At 43.4% G+C, this 22,247-nt stretch overlaps 1 protein-coding gene across 1 annotated transcript in view; it reads left to right on the forward strand.

The window, feature by feature from the left end:
• The window catches only part of LOC137434156 (double-stranded RNA-specific adenosine deaminase), an 85,640-nt gene that overhangs the window by 49,187 nt on the left and 14,206 nt on the right, over window positions 1–22,247 (forward strand). The window contains exons 2-6 of the mRNA XM_068126876.2: window positions 13,227–13,802; window positions 14,585–14,822; window positions 14,919–15,054; window positions 15,309–15,460; window positions 22,028–22,178. Of these exons, the coding sequence (XP_067982977.1) occupies window positions 13,238–13,802; window positions 14,585–14,822; window positions 14,919–15,054; window positions 15,309–15,460; window positions 22,028–22,178 (1,242 nt within the window). The 5' untranslated portion in view covers window positions 13,227–13,237. The remainder of the gene's footprint in view (window positions 1–13,226; window positions 13,803–14,584; window positions 14,823–14,918; window positions 15,055–15,308; window positions 15,461–22,027; window positions 22,179–22,247) is intronic.

Raw genomic sequence — 22,247 nt, forward strand, 5'->3', positions numbered from 1 at the left:
CTACCAAATACTTCCAAATTTCTCTTTTGTCCCCACTACACTGGCAGGTATGTGGATCCGCATCCAACGGTGATCATCACTACACAACTACCTGTGGCCACGACAGCTCTGCACCTCTACCGTGCAAGGGTCACCGGGACAAGGTGAGCAGTCAAAACGCCAACATGGCCCATGAGTGTCCATAAGGGTGCGACCCACCATCCATCCTTCGGCCCCCCTGCGAGGAACACAGCTGCAGCAGCCCCAGCTGGCCAATGTGGTGAGCACTTGCTGCCACAACACACACTACCGCACACACAACCTCGGCCCTGGGGGGCACGGTCGCAGTGCGTGGCATCCCTACAGCCACGTCCCCTGCACCTCCCCATCATCCCCCAGTCCGACTACAGAACTGCAGCCCCCCAGTGCTCACCCACACTTGACCACACCAAGGTCCAGTCAACAGCCATGCTCCACCAGGAGACCCACCCAGAAGACATGGTCCACACACCTCGGACACGCACAGCACCACGTTGACCCTCAGGCTACACAACTACATCCCCATCATCCCGCGTCCCAAATATCAGCACAGTTGCCCCCGCAACCAGTTGAAAGCTGTGTCTTGCTACCCTATTAATTTCATCACAGCCTCCAACACTTTGGTCTACACACCTGGATCAATAATGGCGTCACTGTACAGTGTCCACCATGGCATTTCAAAATCCACCCTTAAATTTCCATCTAACCCACAGATTACCCATGCCAAACATTTGTCACATTTTACTAACCTCACCAAAGAAGGATGCTTTGCCATACACATGCCAGCCGAGCATGGCCCATATGCTCGGCTCGTTACACATCTCCCGATTCACATCCCCATGGCTCTCTTCCCAACCCGAGAGTCCATAAATCACAACGGAGCATCTGTGGAAGGTCACTCACACCATCACGTTCCACAGATGCCCCAATGGTTGTCCGGCAGGCTATCTCCATCCCTGTCCATTCGGTTTGACCCGCGTCCATAGACCAACCACCATGCCAGGTCACCACATGCTGGTTGTCCCAGAGTCCCTGGAGGAGAGTGCCAGGCCGCATGCCCGGGTGGTCACCACATCAGTCCCAAGTTGGCCGTCCGCAGTGCCACCACCAAAGCGCGACCCACAACACCTCCCCCTAGTGGTCCTCAATAAATGCCAACCCAGACTTGAGAAACCACCTCGGACCCCTCTGGAGGTCTTAACCCCCACCAGGGTCCGGTGACCCTGCCGGCCCGAGCCACCAGCTCGGACGGCGCCCCGACGGACAAGGGACGCCACACTCCACCAGACCCCCCGTGGGACCCAGGTCGTACCTCGACACCCAAGGCTGGACCCCACGTCCAAATCTCGCCATCACAGCCCCCCAGCTGGCCGGCATACCCAAATTTTGAAAGGGGCAACTTTTGCCCGAGGCCATCACCCATGACCTCTCCATGTCCAAATCCCGCAGCCCGGGGACCAATCCCAACCATGGCTGCTCCAAATCAAGTTCCCATTGTAATTTTATTTTAAATTTTATTTTACAAATTTTCATTCCCACCGCCAAACCGCAGCTGCAGGGAACAACCTCTACCACCGGTTGTTCTGCCCCTCCCTGCAGTTGATCCAAATTCCCTACAGGGACCAAATCTCCAGAAGCTCTATCTCCCGATCCTCCAAGATCCAAATCCAGCCCGGAGCCAACACACTCCCCCAACTGGTTGTCCAATTTTGGAGCCTCGGTTTCCAAATAGCAGTGTACAGTGAGCGTCCCCTCGGTCATTCCAACCACCTCCTCGGACCAACTCACCTCTTCACCCAGGCTCCTTTGGGCCTGAACAAGCTCTACCTCCATGGGACTGTCACAGGTCTCCAGCCGCTGGATCAAATCATCCTCAATAAATACCCGGTCCGGCTCTATCGCATGGACCCCCAAAAACTCTACCCCCTCTTGCTCCGCACCACCGCCCTGGTGCTGCACAATTCCTAATTCATCCCCCGGTTGGGGTGTTGTGACATCCACACGGTCCCGATAAACAACCAGGCCAGAATGTGGGAAACATTCCCCATTACAACTCTCACATTCCAAATTTCCTTCCCCGCTCACCTGTGGACACTCCACGTTTACCTGCAGGCATTCCCCATCTACCTGTACACATTCCCCATCCACCTGTGGACATTCCCCATCCACCTGTGCAATTCCAAATTTTGCCATTTTGTTTGCCAGCCCATCAATTTTAATACTCAATCGATCACTCATTTCCTTCATTCCTTCCCTCCATTCCTTCCCCTGTGACTTCATTTGTTCATTCAATTCCCGACTGGCTCGCTCTCTCTGTGCGTACATGTCTCCCATCTGCTTTCCCAATCGCTCACTGTTCTTTTCCATCCCTTCAATTTGTTCCTCCAATCGATCCCTCATTCCCTTCATTCCTTCCCTACATTCCTTCCCCTGGGACTCCATTTTTCGAAGCAATTGACCCAACATCTGGTCGGTTGTCGGGGCCGTTCCTACTACTCCCGACTCCCCGGTGGGGGAGGGGGATAAGTTGGTGCTCGGGACGAGGGAGGTTCCAAGGCTCACCTCTGCATCTAATTCCCCTATTTCCGGCTCACTCCCGACGCTGACGGAGGCCTCGCTGCGTACTTCCATCTCATCAATTTCCGACATCCGCTTTCCGGAAGATTGTTTCCCGCGCGCGTATTTATTTTAATAATTCCTGAAACAATTTAAATTTGACGAAGACACGATATCGCGCTCCGTTTGCCCGATTGATTATTAAATTTCTCCGCCTCGACTATAAAAATTTTGCGTTCGAACGTCGGGCGCAATGTACGCCCGACCGTGTCGATGTCTCCCCGCGGACAAAAAAATTTGTCCGACCGTGTCGATGTCTCGCCGCGGACAAAAAAATTTGTCCGACGGGTTCAAATCCCACTCCTGACACCACTTGTCGCGTGACTACCCTTGGTGAACACCGTAGGGTAACACGGATGACCGATTGCGAGACTTTACACTCCCGAGGCGAAAACTCAATGGCGGATTCAAGCTCAACACAAAGTTAAACGCGCGGGAGGCCAGACGCAACGAGCTCCACAGCCTTATCTATTAAAATGAAACACCCAGGAAACTGCGTTCAAATATGTACAGAAAATAATATAAGGATTTATTATTGAAAAGTAATAACAGTGAAAAAACCACGCGCCGGTAATACTAATAACTAAATCGGGACGTCCCCACACGACTGATATCAAACACAAAACGAGGGAGATTAATTACGAAAAGAACACGTCACGTCGTTCAAAATGTACGCGGATTCGGGCTTATCTGGTCTTTCGTCGTCTTTGTGGCTGCCGTCCAACACCGCTCCTTTCGGCCCGATCGCACACCTCGCTCCAAGTTCCACGGCCCTCTGCGTCCGCCTCCAAGCGCCACCAGGCCTCGTCGGTCCAACGGCCCACACACACCACGAGCTCCTTTGCTCCAACGGTCCACCGCAGGGCTGCACGAAGCAACCAAAACCAAGTGCCAACTGCCAACTGCAACGAGCTGTGGTCACGAATGCTCAACGAACCGTGTCCTGTGCCAACTCCGACGAACTGTGCAACGAACCGTGTCCTGTGCCAACTGCCACGAACTCTGGTACGGAACTGTAACAACGAACTCTGCGACTCAACTCTCTCAACTCTGGACTCCACTCGAACTCTGGACTCCACTCGAACTCTGGACTCCACTCGAACTCTGGACTCCACTCGAACTGCCGAAATGGCGTCCGACCGTCGCCTATATTGGTGGCCGATGACGTCACATTGGCGCGCTCCTCAGCCAATCATAGCCTCCCAACTCGCCCAGGTCACGCCCTCTGCGGCATGCGACTCCTGACATCTCCCGTCCGTGACCCCGCGGTCCTGGTGTAACACGTGCCAGCGAGGTTGGTAGGCCTTTGAGGTGCGCAGGCGAGGTTTGTAGGCCTTGGAGGTGTAAACGGTGGCGGTGTATTGTGGCGGTGTTCTTGGCCTGGTGGTGCCCATTTATTACGAAGTCAATGTCAGGGAAAGGGAATTATTTAATGTTGCACTAAGGACCTAACTAATGTTTATGTGGTTTGCAGTGCCATAAAGGACAAAGGTTTGATTACTAGGTGATACTCACAGGGGCGTTACCTTTAATCCCTCACTATTTAACACTCGAATCTCCAGGTAGATCCACACTCATACATCTTACCCCGACAACCGCCTGAACATCAATAACTTATTACATGTAGAGTCCCTGTCACGACAGCCGAATACCTACCTATTCAGATCTACCTAGCTCTAGATGTTGCATTACCAAATTCATAACAATATACTTAAAAGTATCAGAATCATAAAACATCAAACATCAAATTAAGGTGTTAAGACAAATCCAAATATGTTTAAAAAGCACAAATGATGATCATTTACAGTAGTTATTGCAGGAAAAATGAAATAAATAAATAAATGAACATCATACTAAAATACGCCATTTGGTGTCTGTCTGATGAATTTTTGACCGCGATACATTCCATCGTTACTTATTCAATGTCAACCAAACTTGACAGGATGACGAAGGGTTACACAATGAAGGTTGTAGTGCATTCATTTGCCTCCCTCCCCAAGGGGGTTTTCTCCCCCGAGCGGGTTTTCCCTGCTGTTGCCGTCAATGAGGTTGCATGTTGAGGTGTATATCCATGTTAAGTTAGCTTTATCGTGGTGTTTTTCCAAGGCCGCTTCGAATAACAAAACTAACGGTAATATTAATGTTATTACAAAACAATATTAATACCATTAATATCCCACCTCCCCAAGGTGTCTTTCCTCCTTGAACAAACGTCGAGTCAACGTTTATAAATAGCCTATCATGGCGTTTCCGTGGGAGCAATGGCCCAACCACAAACACGGTTGGGTTGGCTTTTTAAACAGTCACTAATGCTGTTTATAACACGAAACAAAGAAATTTGGATGAATCACAACATCCGTGGGGTAGGTTTTACTTGCAGAACTGAGCGAAGATCTACTGTGCTCTATATACCCCACAAGGGTTGGGTAAATAACATGACGCTTCCTGGCGCTAACTAGGCGTTTTTCATGGTGGCCTTTTGAAACTCGCTCCTCCTGTTCAACACGAAACTGAAAGGGAGGAAGTCTGGGTTGTGCTCAATTGTCAAGCTGATAGCTAGCGCTTGCTAAGCCAGCCGTTCCTTCACAGTTTTGAATGGAGTGCTTGCTCGAATGCTTAGACCACTTGGCGATCTTTCCACAAGAAACTTGGTAAATGAACACACGCACAATGTTTTTGAGACCCAACCATAGATTGACTGTGATCTATGTACCGCAAAGAGGAATGACCCTTCCTGCCCCTCCCTTAGAGAGCTGGTGTACTGCTATCATAAATATCTGACAACAAGAATAACAAATATCTGATAACAAGAATAACATAGATAACAAGAATAACATAAATATCTGATTTCAGATATTTATGTTATTCTGGTTATCAGATATTTATGTTATTCTAGTTTAACAAGAATAACATAAATATCTGATAACAAGAATAATATAAATATCTGATAACAAGAATAACATAAATATCTGATAACATGAATATCATAAATATCTGATAACAAGAAGAACATAAATATCTGATAACAAGAATAACATAAATATCTGATAAAAAAATATCTGATAACAATAAGAATACAAATATCTGATAACAAGAAGAACATAAATATCTGATAACAAGAATAACATAAATATCTGATAACAAGAATAACATAAATATATGATAACAAGAATAACATAAATATATGATAACAAGAACATAAATATCTGATTTACAAGAATAACATAAATATCTGATAACATAGATAACAAGAATAACATAAATATCTGATTACAGATATTTATGTTATTCTGGTTATCGGATATTTATGTTATTCTAGTTAACAAGAATAACATAAATATCTGATAACAAGAATAATATAAATATCTGATAACAAGAAGAACATAAATATCTGATAACAAGAATAATACAAATATCTGATAACAAGAAGAACATAAATATCTGATAACAAGAAGAACATAAATATCTGATAACAAGAAGAACATAAATATCTGATAACAAGAATAACATAAATATATTATAACAAGAATAACATAAATATATGATAACAAGAAGAACATAAATATCTGATAACATGAATTACATAAATATCTGATTTACAAGAATAACATAAATATCTGACAGCAAGAATAACATAGATAACAAGAATAACATAAATATCTGATTACAGATATTTATGTTATTCTGGTTATCAGATATTTATGTTATTCTAGTTAACAAGAATAACATAAATATCTGATAACAAGAATAATATAAATATCTGATAACAAGAATAACATAAATATCTGATAACATGAATATCATAAATATCTGATAACAAGAAGAACATAAATATCTGATAACAAGAATAACATAAATATCTGATAACAATAAGAATACAAATATCTGATAACAAGAAGAACATAAATATCTGATAACAAGAAGAACATAAATATCTGATAACAAGAAGAACATAAATATCTGATAACAAGAATAACATAAATATATTATAACAAGAATAACATAAATATATGATAACAAGAAGAACATAAATATCTGATAACATGAATTACATAAATATCTGATTTACAAGAATAACATAAATATCTGACAGCAAGAATAACATAGATAACAAGAATAACATAAATATCTGATTACAGATATTTATGTTATTCTGGTTATCAGATATTTATGTTATTCTAGTTAACAAGAATAACATAAATATCTGATAACAAGAATAATATAAATATCTGATAACAAGAATAACATAAATATCTGATAACATGAATATCATAAATATCTGATAACAAGAAGAACATAAATATCTGATAACAAGAATAACATAAATATCTGATAACAATAAGAATACAAATATCTGATAACAAGAAGAACATAAATATCTGATAACAAGAAGAACATAAATATCTGATAACAAGAAGAACATAAATATCTGATAACAAGAATAACATAAATATATTATAACAAGAATAACATAAATATATGATAACAAGAAGAACATAAATATCTGATAACATGAATTACATAAATATCTGATAACATGAATAACATAAATATCTGATAACAAGAATAATATAAATATCTGATAACAAGAATAACATAAATATCTGATAAGAAGAATCACATAAATATCTGATAACAAGAAGAACATAAATATCTGATAACAAGAGGAACATAAATATTAAATATCTGATAACAAGAAGAACATAAATATCTGATAACACGAATATCATAAATATCTGATAACAAGAAGAACATAAATATCTGATAACATGAATAACATAAATATCTGATAACAAGAATAATATAAATATCTGATAACAAGAATAACATAAATATCTGATAAGAAGAATAACATAAATATCTGATAAGAAGAATACCATAAATATCTGATAACAAGAAGAACATAAATATCTGTTAACAAGAATAACATAAATATCTGATAACAAGAAGAACATAAATATCTGATAACAAGAATAACATAAATATCTGATAGCACGAATAACATAAATATCTGATAATACGAATAACATAAATATCTGATAACACGAATAACAAATATCTGATAACACGAATAACATAAATATCTGATAACACGAATAACATATATATCTGATAACACGAATAACATAAATATCTGATAACAAGAATAACATAAAGATCTGATAACAAGAATAACATAAATATCTGATAACAAGAATAACATAAATATCTGATAACAAGAATAACATAAATATCTGATAACAAGAATAATGTTACGTTTGTGGGGGGTAGGCAATGATTACCTTAGAGCGAGGTAGAATTGTATAGATTACCTTGCTCCGTATGTCGCGATGAAGAAGAAGAACCCCTATGTACATAAGTAGAGATCTGCTGGACCGTATGTCGTGTAAGTGTCCCCATGAGAGGGGTAGGGTTATGTTAATTAGTTAGGGATTAATGGTAAATCTCCTGTATGTAAATGGCCTCTTATTTTTCCCTTGTTCCTTATGATAATGCAGCACACACAAAGCCAGGCAATAGCGCATTAAAAGACACTAAATAAAAGCTAACCGGAAACAGGACTTTGAGCACCAACGATGATACCACCGACGTGTGATAACATCAAGCAGGCAGGTCCAGGAGGCCACGCCCCGGAAAGCAGTGATTGGTGAGATTTGTTGAGCGAAAAAGACAGGGACTGGCTGAAAGGAGCAGGCACGGGCGGCATCAGATGATGTCAGAGCCTTGAGTACAAAGGAGTTGGAGGGCTGACATTTTCTCTCTTGGTTTCTGGATCTGGAGGTGAACGGTCGCCGATAAGCTCCCTTGTGGTGGGACAATCTCAACGAACGGTCGAAGCTTACGAGCTCTTGGCTGTGGGGTTTGGTGGTGAACGGTCGTGTTCCGGCATCATCATCATCGTGATCGTGAGGAGGAGCAAACTGCAGACCGAGGCCTGCGGTTTCACGCGAGCGAACTGTGCACGGAGGCCTGTGCTGTTCCCGCCAAGTACGCGGGGGGTTTTGAAGATTTCCGAGGGGGTTCAGGAGACGCTCGGAGCTAAGTACCTAAAAACACACACATATTTATTTTCACCAGTTACAGTCACGTGAAAAAGTAAATACACCCCATGTAAAGTTTTGGCTTTTTCAACATATTTCAACATACACCTATTTGATCTTCATTTCAACAATATTGATAGATAAAGGTGATATAATATAACAAATATCATGAAACATTTACATTTTGTAGTCCATTGTATAATTTAAATTAACATAAATGCAAATTTTGCTTGTGGAAAAAGTAAGTACACCCTTGGCTCTAATAGGTGGTATTGCCCCCTTTGGCAGAAACAACCTCAAGTAGGTGTTTCTTATAACTGTCTACCAGTCTCTGACATTGACTAGGAGAAATTCTTGCCCACTCCTCCATGCAAAATTATTTCAGCTGTGTGATGTTTGAGGGGTTTCTTGCATGCACAGCTCGTTTCAAATCCCCCCACAACATCTCGATGGGATTTAGATCCGGGCTTTGACTTGGCCATTCCAGAACCCTCCATTTCTTTCTTTTCAGCCATTCCTTGGTAGATTTACTGGTATGTTGGGGTCATTGTCATGTTGCAAGGTCCACCTTCGGTTGAGCTTCAACTTTCCGACAGATGGCCTCACATTATCCTCAAGCACCCTCTGGTACAATGAAGAATTCATCGTGTATTCTATGATGGTGAGCTGCCCAGGCCCTGATGCAGCAAAGCTGCCCCAAACCATAATATTTCCACCACCATGCTTTACAGTTGGTATCAGGTTCTTGTGGTCAAATGCTGTCTTTGGTTTTCACCAAACATGTCTTCTGGTACTGTGCCAAATAGCTCAACCTTTGACTCATCTGTCCAGAGCACATTGTTCCAGAAGTGCTGGTCTTTGCCTAGGTGTTCATTGGCAAACTTTAGTCTTGCCCTGATGTTCTTTCTGGACAGCAGAGGTTTCCTCCTGGCACACCTCCCATGTAGATCAAATTTGTGCAGCCTCTTTCTAATGGTAGACTCGTGCACTTTGACATCAACAGTGGCAAGAGCTACATGTAGGTCCCATGATGACATTCTGGGTTTCTTAGAGACTTCTTTCAGCATCTTGCAGTCTGCTCTCAGGCTGAACTTGCTGGGGCGGCCTGGCCTGAACAAGTTGGCAGTTGTTTGCAATCTTCTCCACTTGTAGATGATCTTCCGGACAGTCGAATGATTGATTTCAAATTGTTTGGAGATCTTTTTAAATCCCTTCCCAGACTCGTAGGCATCTACAACCTTCTTTCTGAAGGCCTCAGAGAGCTCTTTTGATCTAGGCATGGTGACACCGCACACGTCAACAACAAAGAGCAAACCAAACTAAATGTCTGAGGTTTAAATAAGACAGGTTCCTCCAAGATCCTCTCTAATGATGTTCTAATCATTTGCACCTGAGCTGGTGCACCTTATTCTAATATTTGGTATTTGAAGTAGTGATAAATGTAGGGTTGTACTTACTTTATGCACATGCGAAATTTGCATTTATGTTTATTTAAATTATACAATGGACTTCAAAATGTAAATGTTTCATGATATTTGTTATGTTATATCACCTTTATCTATCAATATTGTTGAAATGAAGATCAAATAGCTGTATGTTGAAATATGTTGAAAGTCAAAACTTTACAGGGGGTGTACTTACTTTTTCACGTGACTGTATTTGTACCCTTTGTGTGGTATACGAGTCTGTACGGGGACGTCCAATTTAGGCATCTTAGTCTTGCCGTGTGTTATTTTGTTACTGCCATTTTTTCAATAAAGCCAGTATTTTTGTACATTTTAAATACTGTGTCGACTTGAATTAATCATCGCAGGTTCGAACCCGTCCGGTGGGACCTGTGAAGGTGTAAGCTCTTCGCCCTCCCCCACGCGTGTATTCTCCGCTATATTTTTGACTGAACGCCTCAGAGTGTTAAGCCCGATTGGCTAATCCGTCTGAGAACGGTTTTTATTGGCACGGACAGGACAATAACATAAATATCTGATAACATGAGTAACATAAATATCTGATAACAAGAATAGCATAAATATCTGATAACAAGAAGAACATAAATATCTGATAACAAGAATAACAGAAATATCTGATAACACGAATAACGTAAATATCTGATAACAAGAATAACAAACATCTGATAACAAGAATAACAAATATCTGATAACAAGAATAACATAAATATCTGATAACAAGAATAACATAAATATCTGATAACAAGAATAACATTAATATCTGATAACAAGAATAACACAAATATCTGAATAAGAAACACAAACACATAAGTAAACCAAATGAAGAATATAACTGCAAATAGTTTTTCATAGAATACAAAGAATCCAAAGTTCATTCAGAGTTCAACAGGTGTACAAGATGGGATTGTGGACTGTTTATATGTTTGGTTTATATGTTTGAGTTTTTGCTTGGGGGATAGTGATCGTGAGCATGTGAGATTTGTCAGGATTGAAAGACATATTCCAGATGTTTGACCAGCTTGTTATTCTGTCAATGTTTGAAGAGAGGGAAGAGGCTGCAGCCTGCCTGTCTGAAGGATGAGGGATGTTACAGCAGAGGGTGGAGTCATCAGCAAATAGATAAAGGGGGTTTTCCAGAGAGTCAGCTGAGAGATCAATGATGAAGATCAGGAATAGGACGTTGCCAATAACACTGTATTGGGGCACTCCAGCCTTGAAAGGAAAAGGAGATTAAACTATTCTGTCGAGAGTCACACGGCTCCGAATAGAGGAATTCAGTAAGCCATGTGTGGATATGGGTTTGGATGCCAAAGGCAGCCAGGTTGAAGAGTAAGGTAGAATGCCAGGCTATCAAATGCACAAGATATGTCCAGAGAGACTGCCCTCATCTCATGTCTGACATTGAGGGCCTCCATCCATTGTTCATTTAGTAGAAGCAGCATGTTCAAGGTCAAGTGACCTGGTCTGAATCCGAATTGGTGAGCTGTGATATTGAGATAGTAACATTGGTAAGGTGTGGAGATACTTTGAGAGGTATTGAGGTGTGAGAGATATTGAGTACAGTGTATTGTTGCGGAACCGGGGGTCGGCGCTCCCCTTACCAAGGGGGGGTAATCCCCTTGTCTTTTACACTGGCTGATCCTCCATTCCTGGAAATTACACGCTCCTTTGCGGGGTTGAGATTGACCAGGGTGACTGGTCAACGGGTTCCCAGATACCTTTGCCAACCTCTCCGCAAAGCAGGGATATAATTCCCAGCTCGGACCCGGACAAGATGGAGTTTGCCGAGCGGTTAGCAGTCCGAAATCCGAGCCGTTAGCAATAAAACTAACCCGATCCTGAGCGTTGGCCAAATCGTGCCACGTATATTCAATTGGGGACAGGACGAAAGCGATCGGATGAGAAGAAATCAGATGGGTGAAGGAAGAACACAGAATTTATTGTACATTAATGAAGAGGAAACGAAAGAGGAAGAATATACAAAAGCAGGAAATAAAAGGACATAGGGCAACCTTATACACTCTTATATTATCACTCCCAGGACAGTACAAACACACTTACACGAAAAGGTGGTGGTGGTGGTGGTGGGAAGGAAGAGAAGGGTCCGGGCAGGTGGTAGGTAGGCGTCGATGATAGGCGGTGAGGTCCGGCTCCGACCTCGCGCTCCGGTCCACGCTCCGGGTGTTCACTCGTCCCGCGGCACGAGTGGCCGGCAGCTTCGCGTGGCGTTTAACGTGAGCGGACAATTATATCGCGGGGGGGCAGACTGGGATACGGCGTCCGTAATAAATTGACCCTTAGCCTTCGGCCAGTTGTGCACGCCTCCAATAGTTCGTAACAACGGCAAGCAAGGACTCCTTTCTCATCGGTTCGAGTCGTTCTCCCGGGCACCTCTTTAGGTTTGACTCCTTCTCTCTCCCTGGCTCATCTCTTGAAGTAGTCCCACGCACCCGCTTATATTGCCCACTCGCGTATAAAGCCGCTTGCCTTTTGGATCCGCCTACCGGTGAGCTGGCCTCGGCCATGATTGGTTGATGAGGGCTCCTTGGCTCCACCTTTGACAGCCAGTTGACAGTGGGCCGCGCCTCCTCCCGGCGCTCCGCCCTTCTTCTCCAAGATGAGCACATGTCTAATGGCGTTTTGTGCAGCAAACGCTGCTAATAAAATCACGTGAGAGCATTGGGAGGGACAAACCCCGACTGTAGGTGCTACTGGCACTTTGGAGAGAGAGAGATTGGGGGTAATTGAAGGGGCCTAGGTTATTTGATTAATACAACGCAGATTCAACTATTGAGAACAGATCCTTACCTGAAACACATACTAATGAAATAACTAAAGAAGATCCTATGGTGTGCTACGTGTTGCTCGTGGCCTAACTAGGGTGCGACCTTTGACCTTTTACACCAAAAAATGGGAGTATTTACAGGGGATTAATTATAAGGGATATTACAATATTTACAAAGTGGAGGGTTCTAAAAACCACTGTAACAGTATAACAATAACTCTCCTCTCTGACGGCTGTTTGTTTTAATGTGCAAGGGATTGTGCACGCATGTCTAAAGTTGTATTGCTTTTGTTTTTGCAGCTGTTTCTACCATGGAGGAGGACCTGCAAACACAAATCCTCAAACTCCTCAAGCAATACTGCAATTCGACGAGGAGAGAGATATCCAATATCATTGAATCCCGTGCCAATGCGGGCCAAACTGATGTGGGCGTGGCTTTGGATAGCCTTCAGACTGAAGGCTTTATTGCGGTCAAAAACAGAGAAATTAGATTGACTCGCCGTGGAATGGACAAGCTTCGCCTTACCGAACTTGGTTTAGCGAATTTCATGCCAGAGGCTGAAGGGTTGGCCAAGTCTCTGACCAAAAGAGGAGTATCTAGCGATGTTCCTGAGAATGCAGTCCCTCCAACCAAAGTTCCAAAAATGGATGCATCCGAAACACTCAAAATGGATGCATCCGAAACATCAAAAATGGATGCATCCGAAACATCAAAAATAGATGCATCCGAAACACCAAAAATTGATGCATCCGAAACACCAAAAATGGATGCATCTGAAAAACTCGGCCCTGATGGCACTTCTCAAGCTTCTGTGGATTCTAAAGAAATGCCTGTCTCTGCACCCTTGAATGAGGGGCAAGGTGAAGATTTCCAAGGTGTGAACCAGTTAAAGTAGAAATGTAGAGCTTTACACATGCCCCAAACAGTTCCCCATCCCATGACCAAACTCACTTCACTTCATGCTCACTCACTGCTATGCAAGCAATGCAAGGCTCATTTCCATGCCTTCATCCCACTTTTCTTTCATTTGTGGAGCTGACTGTCTTGCTTTGTGTTCTTCCCTCCTGCCCTTCAAGACCCCTGTCCTTAGCAACGTCTCACTCTACCCCATTCACTCTTCCATGCTCTTCGAAACCTAATTGTGTGCCTGTCACTCCCCTTCATGTACTGACTTCATCCATCACACTTTCTCCTAATTAATTTGGCAGAAATTCACCAAACCTGGTCGTTATGATCACGACGTGGCCAAGAAGGTGAAAGAGCAGAATCGTTTTTGGCACTGACCCCTGTGAAGGGGTTAAGAGCTCAAATACCAAAAAAAATGCAAGTCTTGGGCCCCTTTTAAAATATTCTTGATGAAATTTTATATGTGCAATCAACATTGGGGGACACATGAAATATTTAACCTTTTTTGGATTTGACCCCCGCCTCATGCCCCAAAAGGTGGGGACTTCGGTTCACAGGGTCAAACGAGGGAAAAAAAATTAACTCAAAATTTAATATTGGATCATTCCTGGTGGAACCTAATGCCATCTTTCAACTTTTATTATGACGCCTTCGTCTGATTATTACACCTGAAGTAATTTGGGGGCAAAGCCAAGTTGTTGCAAAAAATAATGCTATAAATGATGTCTATAACAGAAAGGTGTTTTGGCAGGAGGCATGGAAGATTTGCCTATGGACCAATCGATTGACCTGGAATCACTGCACGACTTGCTCATGCAACGCTACAAAGGGAAACTGCAGTTTCATGAGATCAAACCCAAAGTAAAGCAAGAGCTGGAACAGCAATTTAGCAAGAACCATTTGATGGGGCTCTCAGAGTTCTGTCAACCACGAGGTGTCTCACCTTCATATGTTATACTGGCGCAGTTTGGGCCTCTGCACATCCCCAGGTTGGTTATCTTCTTGAGTAATTGTTCCAGATTTGTTTTGAAAGCTCCGTCTGTGGGTTTAATTGTTGCATGATTTATCTCCAAAATGGTGTGTAGTTTTTTGATGCAGGCAGTCATCCAGGAACATCATTTTCCTATTGTTCGTTCCACCACTAAGAAAATGGGCAAGATGCAGTGTGCAACAGCTGCTCTTAAGGCCTTGCAGCAGGCTGTCGATTCCCTTCCTAATATGGTAGGCTTACCAGGTTGCTTACACAACTTATGCATTAAATTACCTGCTGGAAATTTTTTTGATTGTTCTCTTCACCAATTTTTAAAATGTTACTTCTTTATTGCTTTCACTTTTTTATTTCCCTTTGGATAGTGGAATTGTTGGACAGGTAACTTTCTTTGAAGGTATAATGTCCACCACAATTTGTGGACTGGCATCACAGGTGGTAGATCACCAGCTGAAGCAGGCTAGACTTTTTTTCTTCTCTCCTCAAGATTCCGCCACAGCCGGCAGACATTGAACGTGCATCGCTGCTGACACCGGGGGCTAGACATCCAATAAGCTTGATCGTGGAGTATGCCCAGCGCAATCACCTGAAGGTTGAGATAGTGAAAGTGAAACAGGATGGACCAAACCACGCCCCTCGGTGAGTTGAACCTCTTGTCACCTATCATTTGCCTTATTGAAGTTATTCATCGTTTAGGTTAATTTGATGATCCCACAACTGTGTTGGTGTGAAGGAAAATTGTTTTTTTTTTCACCTGGAAGAAAGATGGCAAACTTTATTTATTTTAAAACAAAGTCACGGCTCATGGAGTGTGGGCTTCATCACAGAATGGATCAGGATATAACAGTACAAAGAGAGGGGGGAAACCCCAACACAGGGTTGAGGACGAAATAGAGGGAGATTTGGATAAAGGATGTGGGGAGAATGCACAGGGTGGGCAAGATGGTAACATAAGCAAACTCTCAGGAAGGGAAAAACTGGAAGTTTGGAAAGGGATGGGCTTGGGTCGGGTTAACGAGTGTAGAAATAGATCATGATTTTGGATTTGGGATGATCTGAGTTGGCGGTGAACATCCGTCTTGAAGACCAAGAGAGAAGAATGAGATTGAGGAGAATGTGGAAGTTGATTCCACAGGTGGGAAAAAAAGAGGAACAAATGAGGGGAGATGAGCTGTGATCCTGGAGTTAGGTAGTTTTACCAGCCGAGGGTTGATGGTGGACTGTGTGAGCCCTGCAAAAACCTGTGGGGGGGTACAAAGCACAGAAATATCAGAGGGTGCAAGACCATAAAGGAGGCAGTACACGACAGAGTGACCATAGACCTGTCTGCAATGGCAAAGTGATAGATAGACCCATAGACTCAGCTTCATCGTGGGAGATTCCAATAATCTTTAAGGCCTTGGTTTCCACGATGTTAGCTGAGGAAGACGTGAGCCAGGGAAGCCAGCCAGGATGAGAAAGCAGTGCTCCATCAAGCTGTGGATGAAGTCCTTTTGGGTGCATAGGAGTTCAGGTGTGCCAAGGAATGTCTTTGTATGATGGAGGATGTCCAGGTTGACTTTGGATGCCAACTTAGAAATGCAGTTGGACAAAAAGTTAATTTCTGATTCTGATGTACCATATTCTTTCCACAGTGTTGGTACAAAAACTCTCTTTTTTTTGTACTGTTCAGAGGAGCTGTCTTTTCCTCTTTTTGGGGGGTAACACCAGGCCTCTAGGCACGAGTTTGGGTGGGTAAGTATCGAATGTCCCCATCTTGTCCCAGCCCCACCCTACTTTGGCAATGTTCCCAGATTGGCATGAGTACCCATGTTCTCGAAGCCTGCTATGCTACTCCTGCTTCTCCTTTGGCTGCCTCCTGTCTGCGTGCAAGTCGGGCAACATCACTCCCCATAAGAAGTGTGAAAAAACTTCTCGTTTACAGTCCAGTAATCGTGCTTCCATTTGTAAGCAAAGTCATGGAATTTATTTCACTGTTGACACAAGGTCTCCTTCTCATAATCTGACCTATCACAATAAGATTGGATTTTGTCCCAGTCACTCAACTCTGAACATGCTGCTGCTTCTCCCAGAAGTGGTCGAAGGCTCTAAATCTCGACAAATCCTGTCTTCCTGGACATATCCTGGGCATCACACAGTCTGACATCCTGCTGTGGTTGTCAAACTCGCTTGCGGCATTCATACCTGGCCTTCTGATACACTTCCTCCTCTACTCATAGTCAACATAGGTCTATCATTCTAACCCTCTCCTCAAAGACACAAACACTCCAGTGGAGCCTGGAGCATTTGTCTTTTGGTCCAGTCTTGTTTGTTTTTTTGTTTTTTTGCTTTATTTTCACGAGCGAAGCTCATAGAAGAGCAAGGTAGATCTGACCGTGGGACAAGCGTCAAGGGAATTGATGAACAGAGCAGGAGGAAGGGAGGAAATGCCAAAATCAGCAAGTAATATGATTGGGTTAGGGAAGGTTAATGGAGTTGATAAAGATCATGGGAGATAAATGGAGATGACCAGATGGTGGTGCACTGTTTGCTTGAAGCCCTGGAGAGAAACGTGAGTCAGAACGGCCTCTGGAAGGTGGTTCCATCGACAAGAGAAGCAAGTAATAAATTAGTTGAAGTGGGCAGTCAGCCAGCATTTTGGAGGTTTAACATGGAGGGGGGGGGGGGGGGTCACTGGAAGAACACATGCATCATGGAGTAAAGAAAGGAGGGTCAGTGGAAACAGTGGAACGAGGTACTGTATGACACAAAGTGGAGTCTTCCGCCAAATGGAAGAGAGGGTTTTCTGGAGCATCAAAGGTCGTTTATATAGATTTTTTTTTGATTTTTTTTTTTTTTTTGTATACTGAATCGAGGCTCGTGAAAGAGCTAACATTTACTTCATAAACAAATCAACCAGACAAAAAATATATAAAAAGAGGGAGCGGAAGACAAGATGGGGAGAGTAGGGGAAGCACACAAACACAACATTTGAAAGCAGGGAGATGTGTGGGAGGGAGAGGGCTTGGGGGGGGGGGGCGTGGGGAAGGGCGGGGGATGGGAGAAGTATAAAACACAAGGACTTCCAGGACAGAAGTTGGTATTTCAAAAAAGTGGAATTGGGGTGAAATTAGCAGGGGTAGAAAAGATCAAGGTTTTGGATGGGGGAAGATAAGAGATGGTGGTGAACAGCTGTTTTAAAGACCTGGAGGGTGGAGTGGGATTGAAGAGAGTGAGGGAGTTTGTTCCAGAGGCGGGAGAAAAGAGGAGTGAAGGTGAGCAGAGAGTCTTGATTTTGGCAGTTTAACCATAAGAGGGTTGCAGGCAGAAGGTGAATATCAGAAAAACGAAGGTGATGGCAAGTGGTAAAGCATGTGGTGCGGTGGAAAGAACTGGGAAGCGGCCGTGTGCTGTGTGCAAGAAGGGTGTCGGAGTGAATTCCATTCAATGTACAATGTGCGCTGAGTGGGTTCATCAAAAATGTAGTGGTCTGAGAGGGGCATTAACCAGTGTGGCAGCTACATTCAAATGTAAGGTGTGCACAGAGGGAGCTGCAGAAGGAGGAAATGTTGAGTTGGATCTTGGAGACGGCGTGAAGCTGGAAGGTGTGAAAACATTTTGTTGACTAGGAGACATGCTGACTGGAGAAGGTGGATCAGACTCGGCAACGGTTGCTCGAGTGAGATGTGCATGGAAGAAGTTTTGGGAACTGAGTGGCATGCTGACGAGGAGGGGAGTGTCGTTGAAGCTGAAGGGAAAGGTGTATGCTGCATGTGTGAGAAGTGTTATGATTTATGGGAGCAAGACATGGGTAATGATCGTAGAGCAGCAACGAAGGCTGGAAAGGGTGGAAATGCGAATGGTTCGGTGGATGTGTGGAGTATCGTTGAGAGAGGAAGACAAATGATGAATTGTGAAAGATGAAGGGAATAGAGCCTGTGATGGATGCTGTGAAGAAAAACAGTTTGATATGGTTTGGTCACGTGTTGAGGAAGGATGAAAGTGACTGGTTGAGAAGAGTGATGGAAATGAATGTAGAAGGAAGTAGAGGACGGGGAAGACCGAGAAAGACTTGGCTAAAGATGGTCGAAGAAGAAACGCGGGCAAGAGGGTTAACAAGGGGAGATGCAGAAAATAGGGTAAAAATGGAGAAGATTGTCATGGGGACCGCAAGGCTAACCCCCACTCTTGCAGGGAAAATGGCCTTAAAATGCCCTTTTGTTGTTGTTGTGTATATATATATATATATATATATATATATATATATATATATATATATATACATATACATATATATGTGTATATATATATACATACATATACATTACATATATATATATATACATATATATACATACATATACATACATACATACATACATACATACATACATATATATATATATACAGTGGAACCTCGACTTACGAGTGCCCCAACTTACGAGTTTTTCGAGATACGAGCCGTCACTCTGGCAGTTTATTGCTTTGAGATGCGAGCCGAGATCCGAGTTACGAGCTTTCGCCACCCGGTCACGTGGTTATCTTGCCGTGCACGTACAGTATCTCTGTCGTAGTATAGCGCTGCATTTTAGATTTCGCATTTCGGTTATTTTGAGTTTACGCCGCCAGGTGGGCTCCGGTCACGTGGTTATCTTGCCGTGCACGTACAGTATCTCTGTCGTATAGCGCTAATGATATATAACGCCGCCGATAATGATATGATAATTTATGATAATCTATGCAGCACGACGTGGTCCTCACGTCACACGAGGCGCCTTTGCCGGCGCAAAACGGCTCTCTCAGGGTCAAACTCGGTATCGTTTTGAGCGCACGGTTCAGACCTTCAAGAAAAAGTTTATTTTGTAAAAATCGAGCCACGCGTTCAAAAGATATGACCGGTTTTGTTCGCCGGCACGTCGGCGCTCGAATCGAATCGAGTTAAAACGAACACTGCCGTTGTCGGGTCCGTCTGAGACAACCACCGGGCCTAGAACGCTGGGACCGGTCTCGTTGGATAGGCCTGGATCAGATCTCGAAACGCTGGAAGCTGCACCTCTCTGTGATAATCTTGTGGACCATGACAAGAGATCGTGCGACACGTGGTTATCATGCCGTGCAAGTACAGTATCTCTGCCGTCAACTTGTTCAGAGTGCCGGCGATAGCTCGCCTTCTCTTTGTGGAAAACACGGTGAGATCCTTAACATCCAACAACTAATGGGACGCAAACGGGGCGCCCAGTTTAGCGGTACACACATTGATGAATCACCCTGCCTGTGATTCACCCATGACAGGTTATAGCTGGGTCGGGATTCAAACCCAGGCTGGACAGTTTAGACTTTAGAGTCAAGTGTGCGTACCTCCAGTCCAGGCCATCCTGCCAACTTGTATGCTGCATACAGGTGAAATATAAAGCGCGAGATATTTTTATATATACTGTATATTTTAAAAAAAATTGGTGTGGTTTTTGGCGGGCTGGAACGGATTAATAGCATTTCAATGCATTTCAATGGGGAAATTTGATTTGAGATACGAGCAATTTGACTTACGAGCTCGGTCACGGAACGGATTAAACTCGTAAGTCAAGGTTCCACTGTATATATATATATATATATATATATACATATACATATACATACATCTCTATATATATATATATTGTTAAGGTTTTTAGAACCTTCACTTTGTAAATTTAGTATTAAAATTTCCTATGTACATTTCCCCTTTAATTGGCTGTTAATTGAAATGAGTGCACCGTAGCTAGTCCATATACAAGCACGTAGGCCACCATAGAACCTTTCTATAGTTATTTCTTTATTCTATGTCAGTATAAGGCTCTGTCTCCCATTAATTGACACTGCATTGCACCGAATTGAAATAAGATAGGATCCCTCCGACGCCCCCATGGCATCTTCAAAATGCCAGTAACTTTGAGTGGGGTTATTGGCATCACCATCGCCATTCGGATTGCCAACTGCATTCGCCCTCCATTGAACACGCGGTCAATTCGGGGAAGAAGGGTGTGGCCCCACCTCGTCATCAGAGGGAGGAGTGAACCAGCCCCGATCAATCAACCAAGGATGAGGGGTTTGGCTTGAGAGGGCGGAGAGCGAACGATCGGGCAGTTTCGCGAACGTTCCAGGGTGTGGCGCTATACAACCTGTCACACGACGCCCCCACCTCAGAAGAGGAACAAGAGTGGCCCCAATGAGGAACAAGGAACAATGATGAGGAACAAGAGATGAGGAACAATAGATGAGGAACAAGAGTGGCCCCAATGCACACTGCCTTGGGGAACTTCAACCTCCACTGGGAGAAGGGAGGTGAGAGTTCCATTGATGTTAACTTGACACATTGACCTTTAATGGAGGAAGTGAGAAATACAGGAATGACGGTGTTCTTCTATGCCACAGGAAGAAAACTTGGCAAGCAAAGCAGGATGCCAGACTTTGTTGAATGCCTGAGATGTGGCCAGGGAGATGGTCCTGTTTGAGATTCAGAGCCTCCAACTTTTGCTGAAAGAGGAGGAGGAGGAGGAGGGGAGGAGAAGCAGGTCCATTGTTGTGACCAGGATGTAATCCAAACTGATAGTCTGGAGATCAGGATGTTTGAAAACGGGAAAGAGTTGATATCAGAAGCAATTATGGATTCCATGGCTTTGATTGTAATTGGAAGCAAGCTTACTCGTCTGTAGTTGATAGGATGTGTTTTTACACCCTCGTGGATGAGGGTGATATTTTCTCCACCAAAGGAGGATGACTAAGTAGGCAGATACAGGTGGAGCAAGAGTGACAGAGCAGGATTTGAGAATATGGGCACTGGTGCCTTCTGGGTCTATCGTCAAAGCAGGGTAAAAAGCTGGACAGAACTTTCCCTACCTTCTCGAGTGAGAAAGATACAAAATTGAGTAGACATTGATTATTATAAAGTGGTAAGATGGTGACTCACTTGAATGTGAGTACAGAAATAAGGATGTTGGACATTTTGTATAAATGTGACTTCAATGTTGAGTGGTTAATCTCTGTTGAGAGAGAGTTGTTTTTTCTCCCAGGATTTTATTTGAATTTATTGAATGTAGTTTTATGTTGTTAGGCTTAGAAACTTCTTTTGATATGTTTTGTGGATAAGGTTTCTCCAATTTGTTTGGTGTGTGATGCAGTCATCTTTCTAACCTTTATCTCTCTCTCTCTCTCTCTTTCCACTCGTCTCCTCCTGGCTTGCTGGTCCAGCATCACGATGTGTGTGCGAATGGGCGACAATGTGTTCCCTTCTTATGAGAGTTCTCAAACGAGGCTCGCCAAGATGGGGGCCGCTCGTAATGCACTGAATGTAATCATGAAGGGCGATTTTGGGGAACACAAGCCTCTACCTTCTGCAGGGGTATGGAACATCCTGTTGTAGTTTCTCGCTTGTTTATTTATTACTTCCGCCACCAAAGGTGGATGGAGG

This window comes from Myxine glutinosa, chromosome 10, assembly GCF_964187855.1.
Source record: "Myxine glutinosa chromosome 10, kmMyxGlut1.1, whole genome shotgun sequence".
Taxonomy (NCBI): domain Eukaryota; kingdom Metazoa; phylum Chordata; class Myxini; order Myxiniformes; family Myxinidae; genus Myxine; species Myxine glutinosa.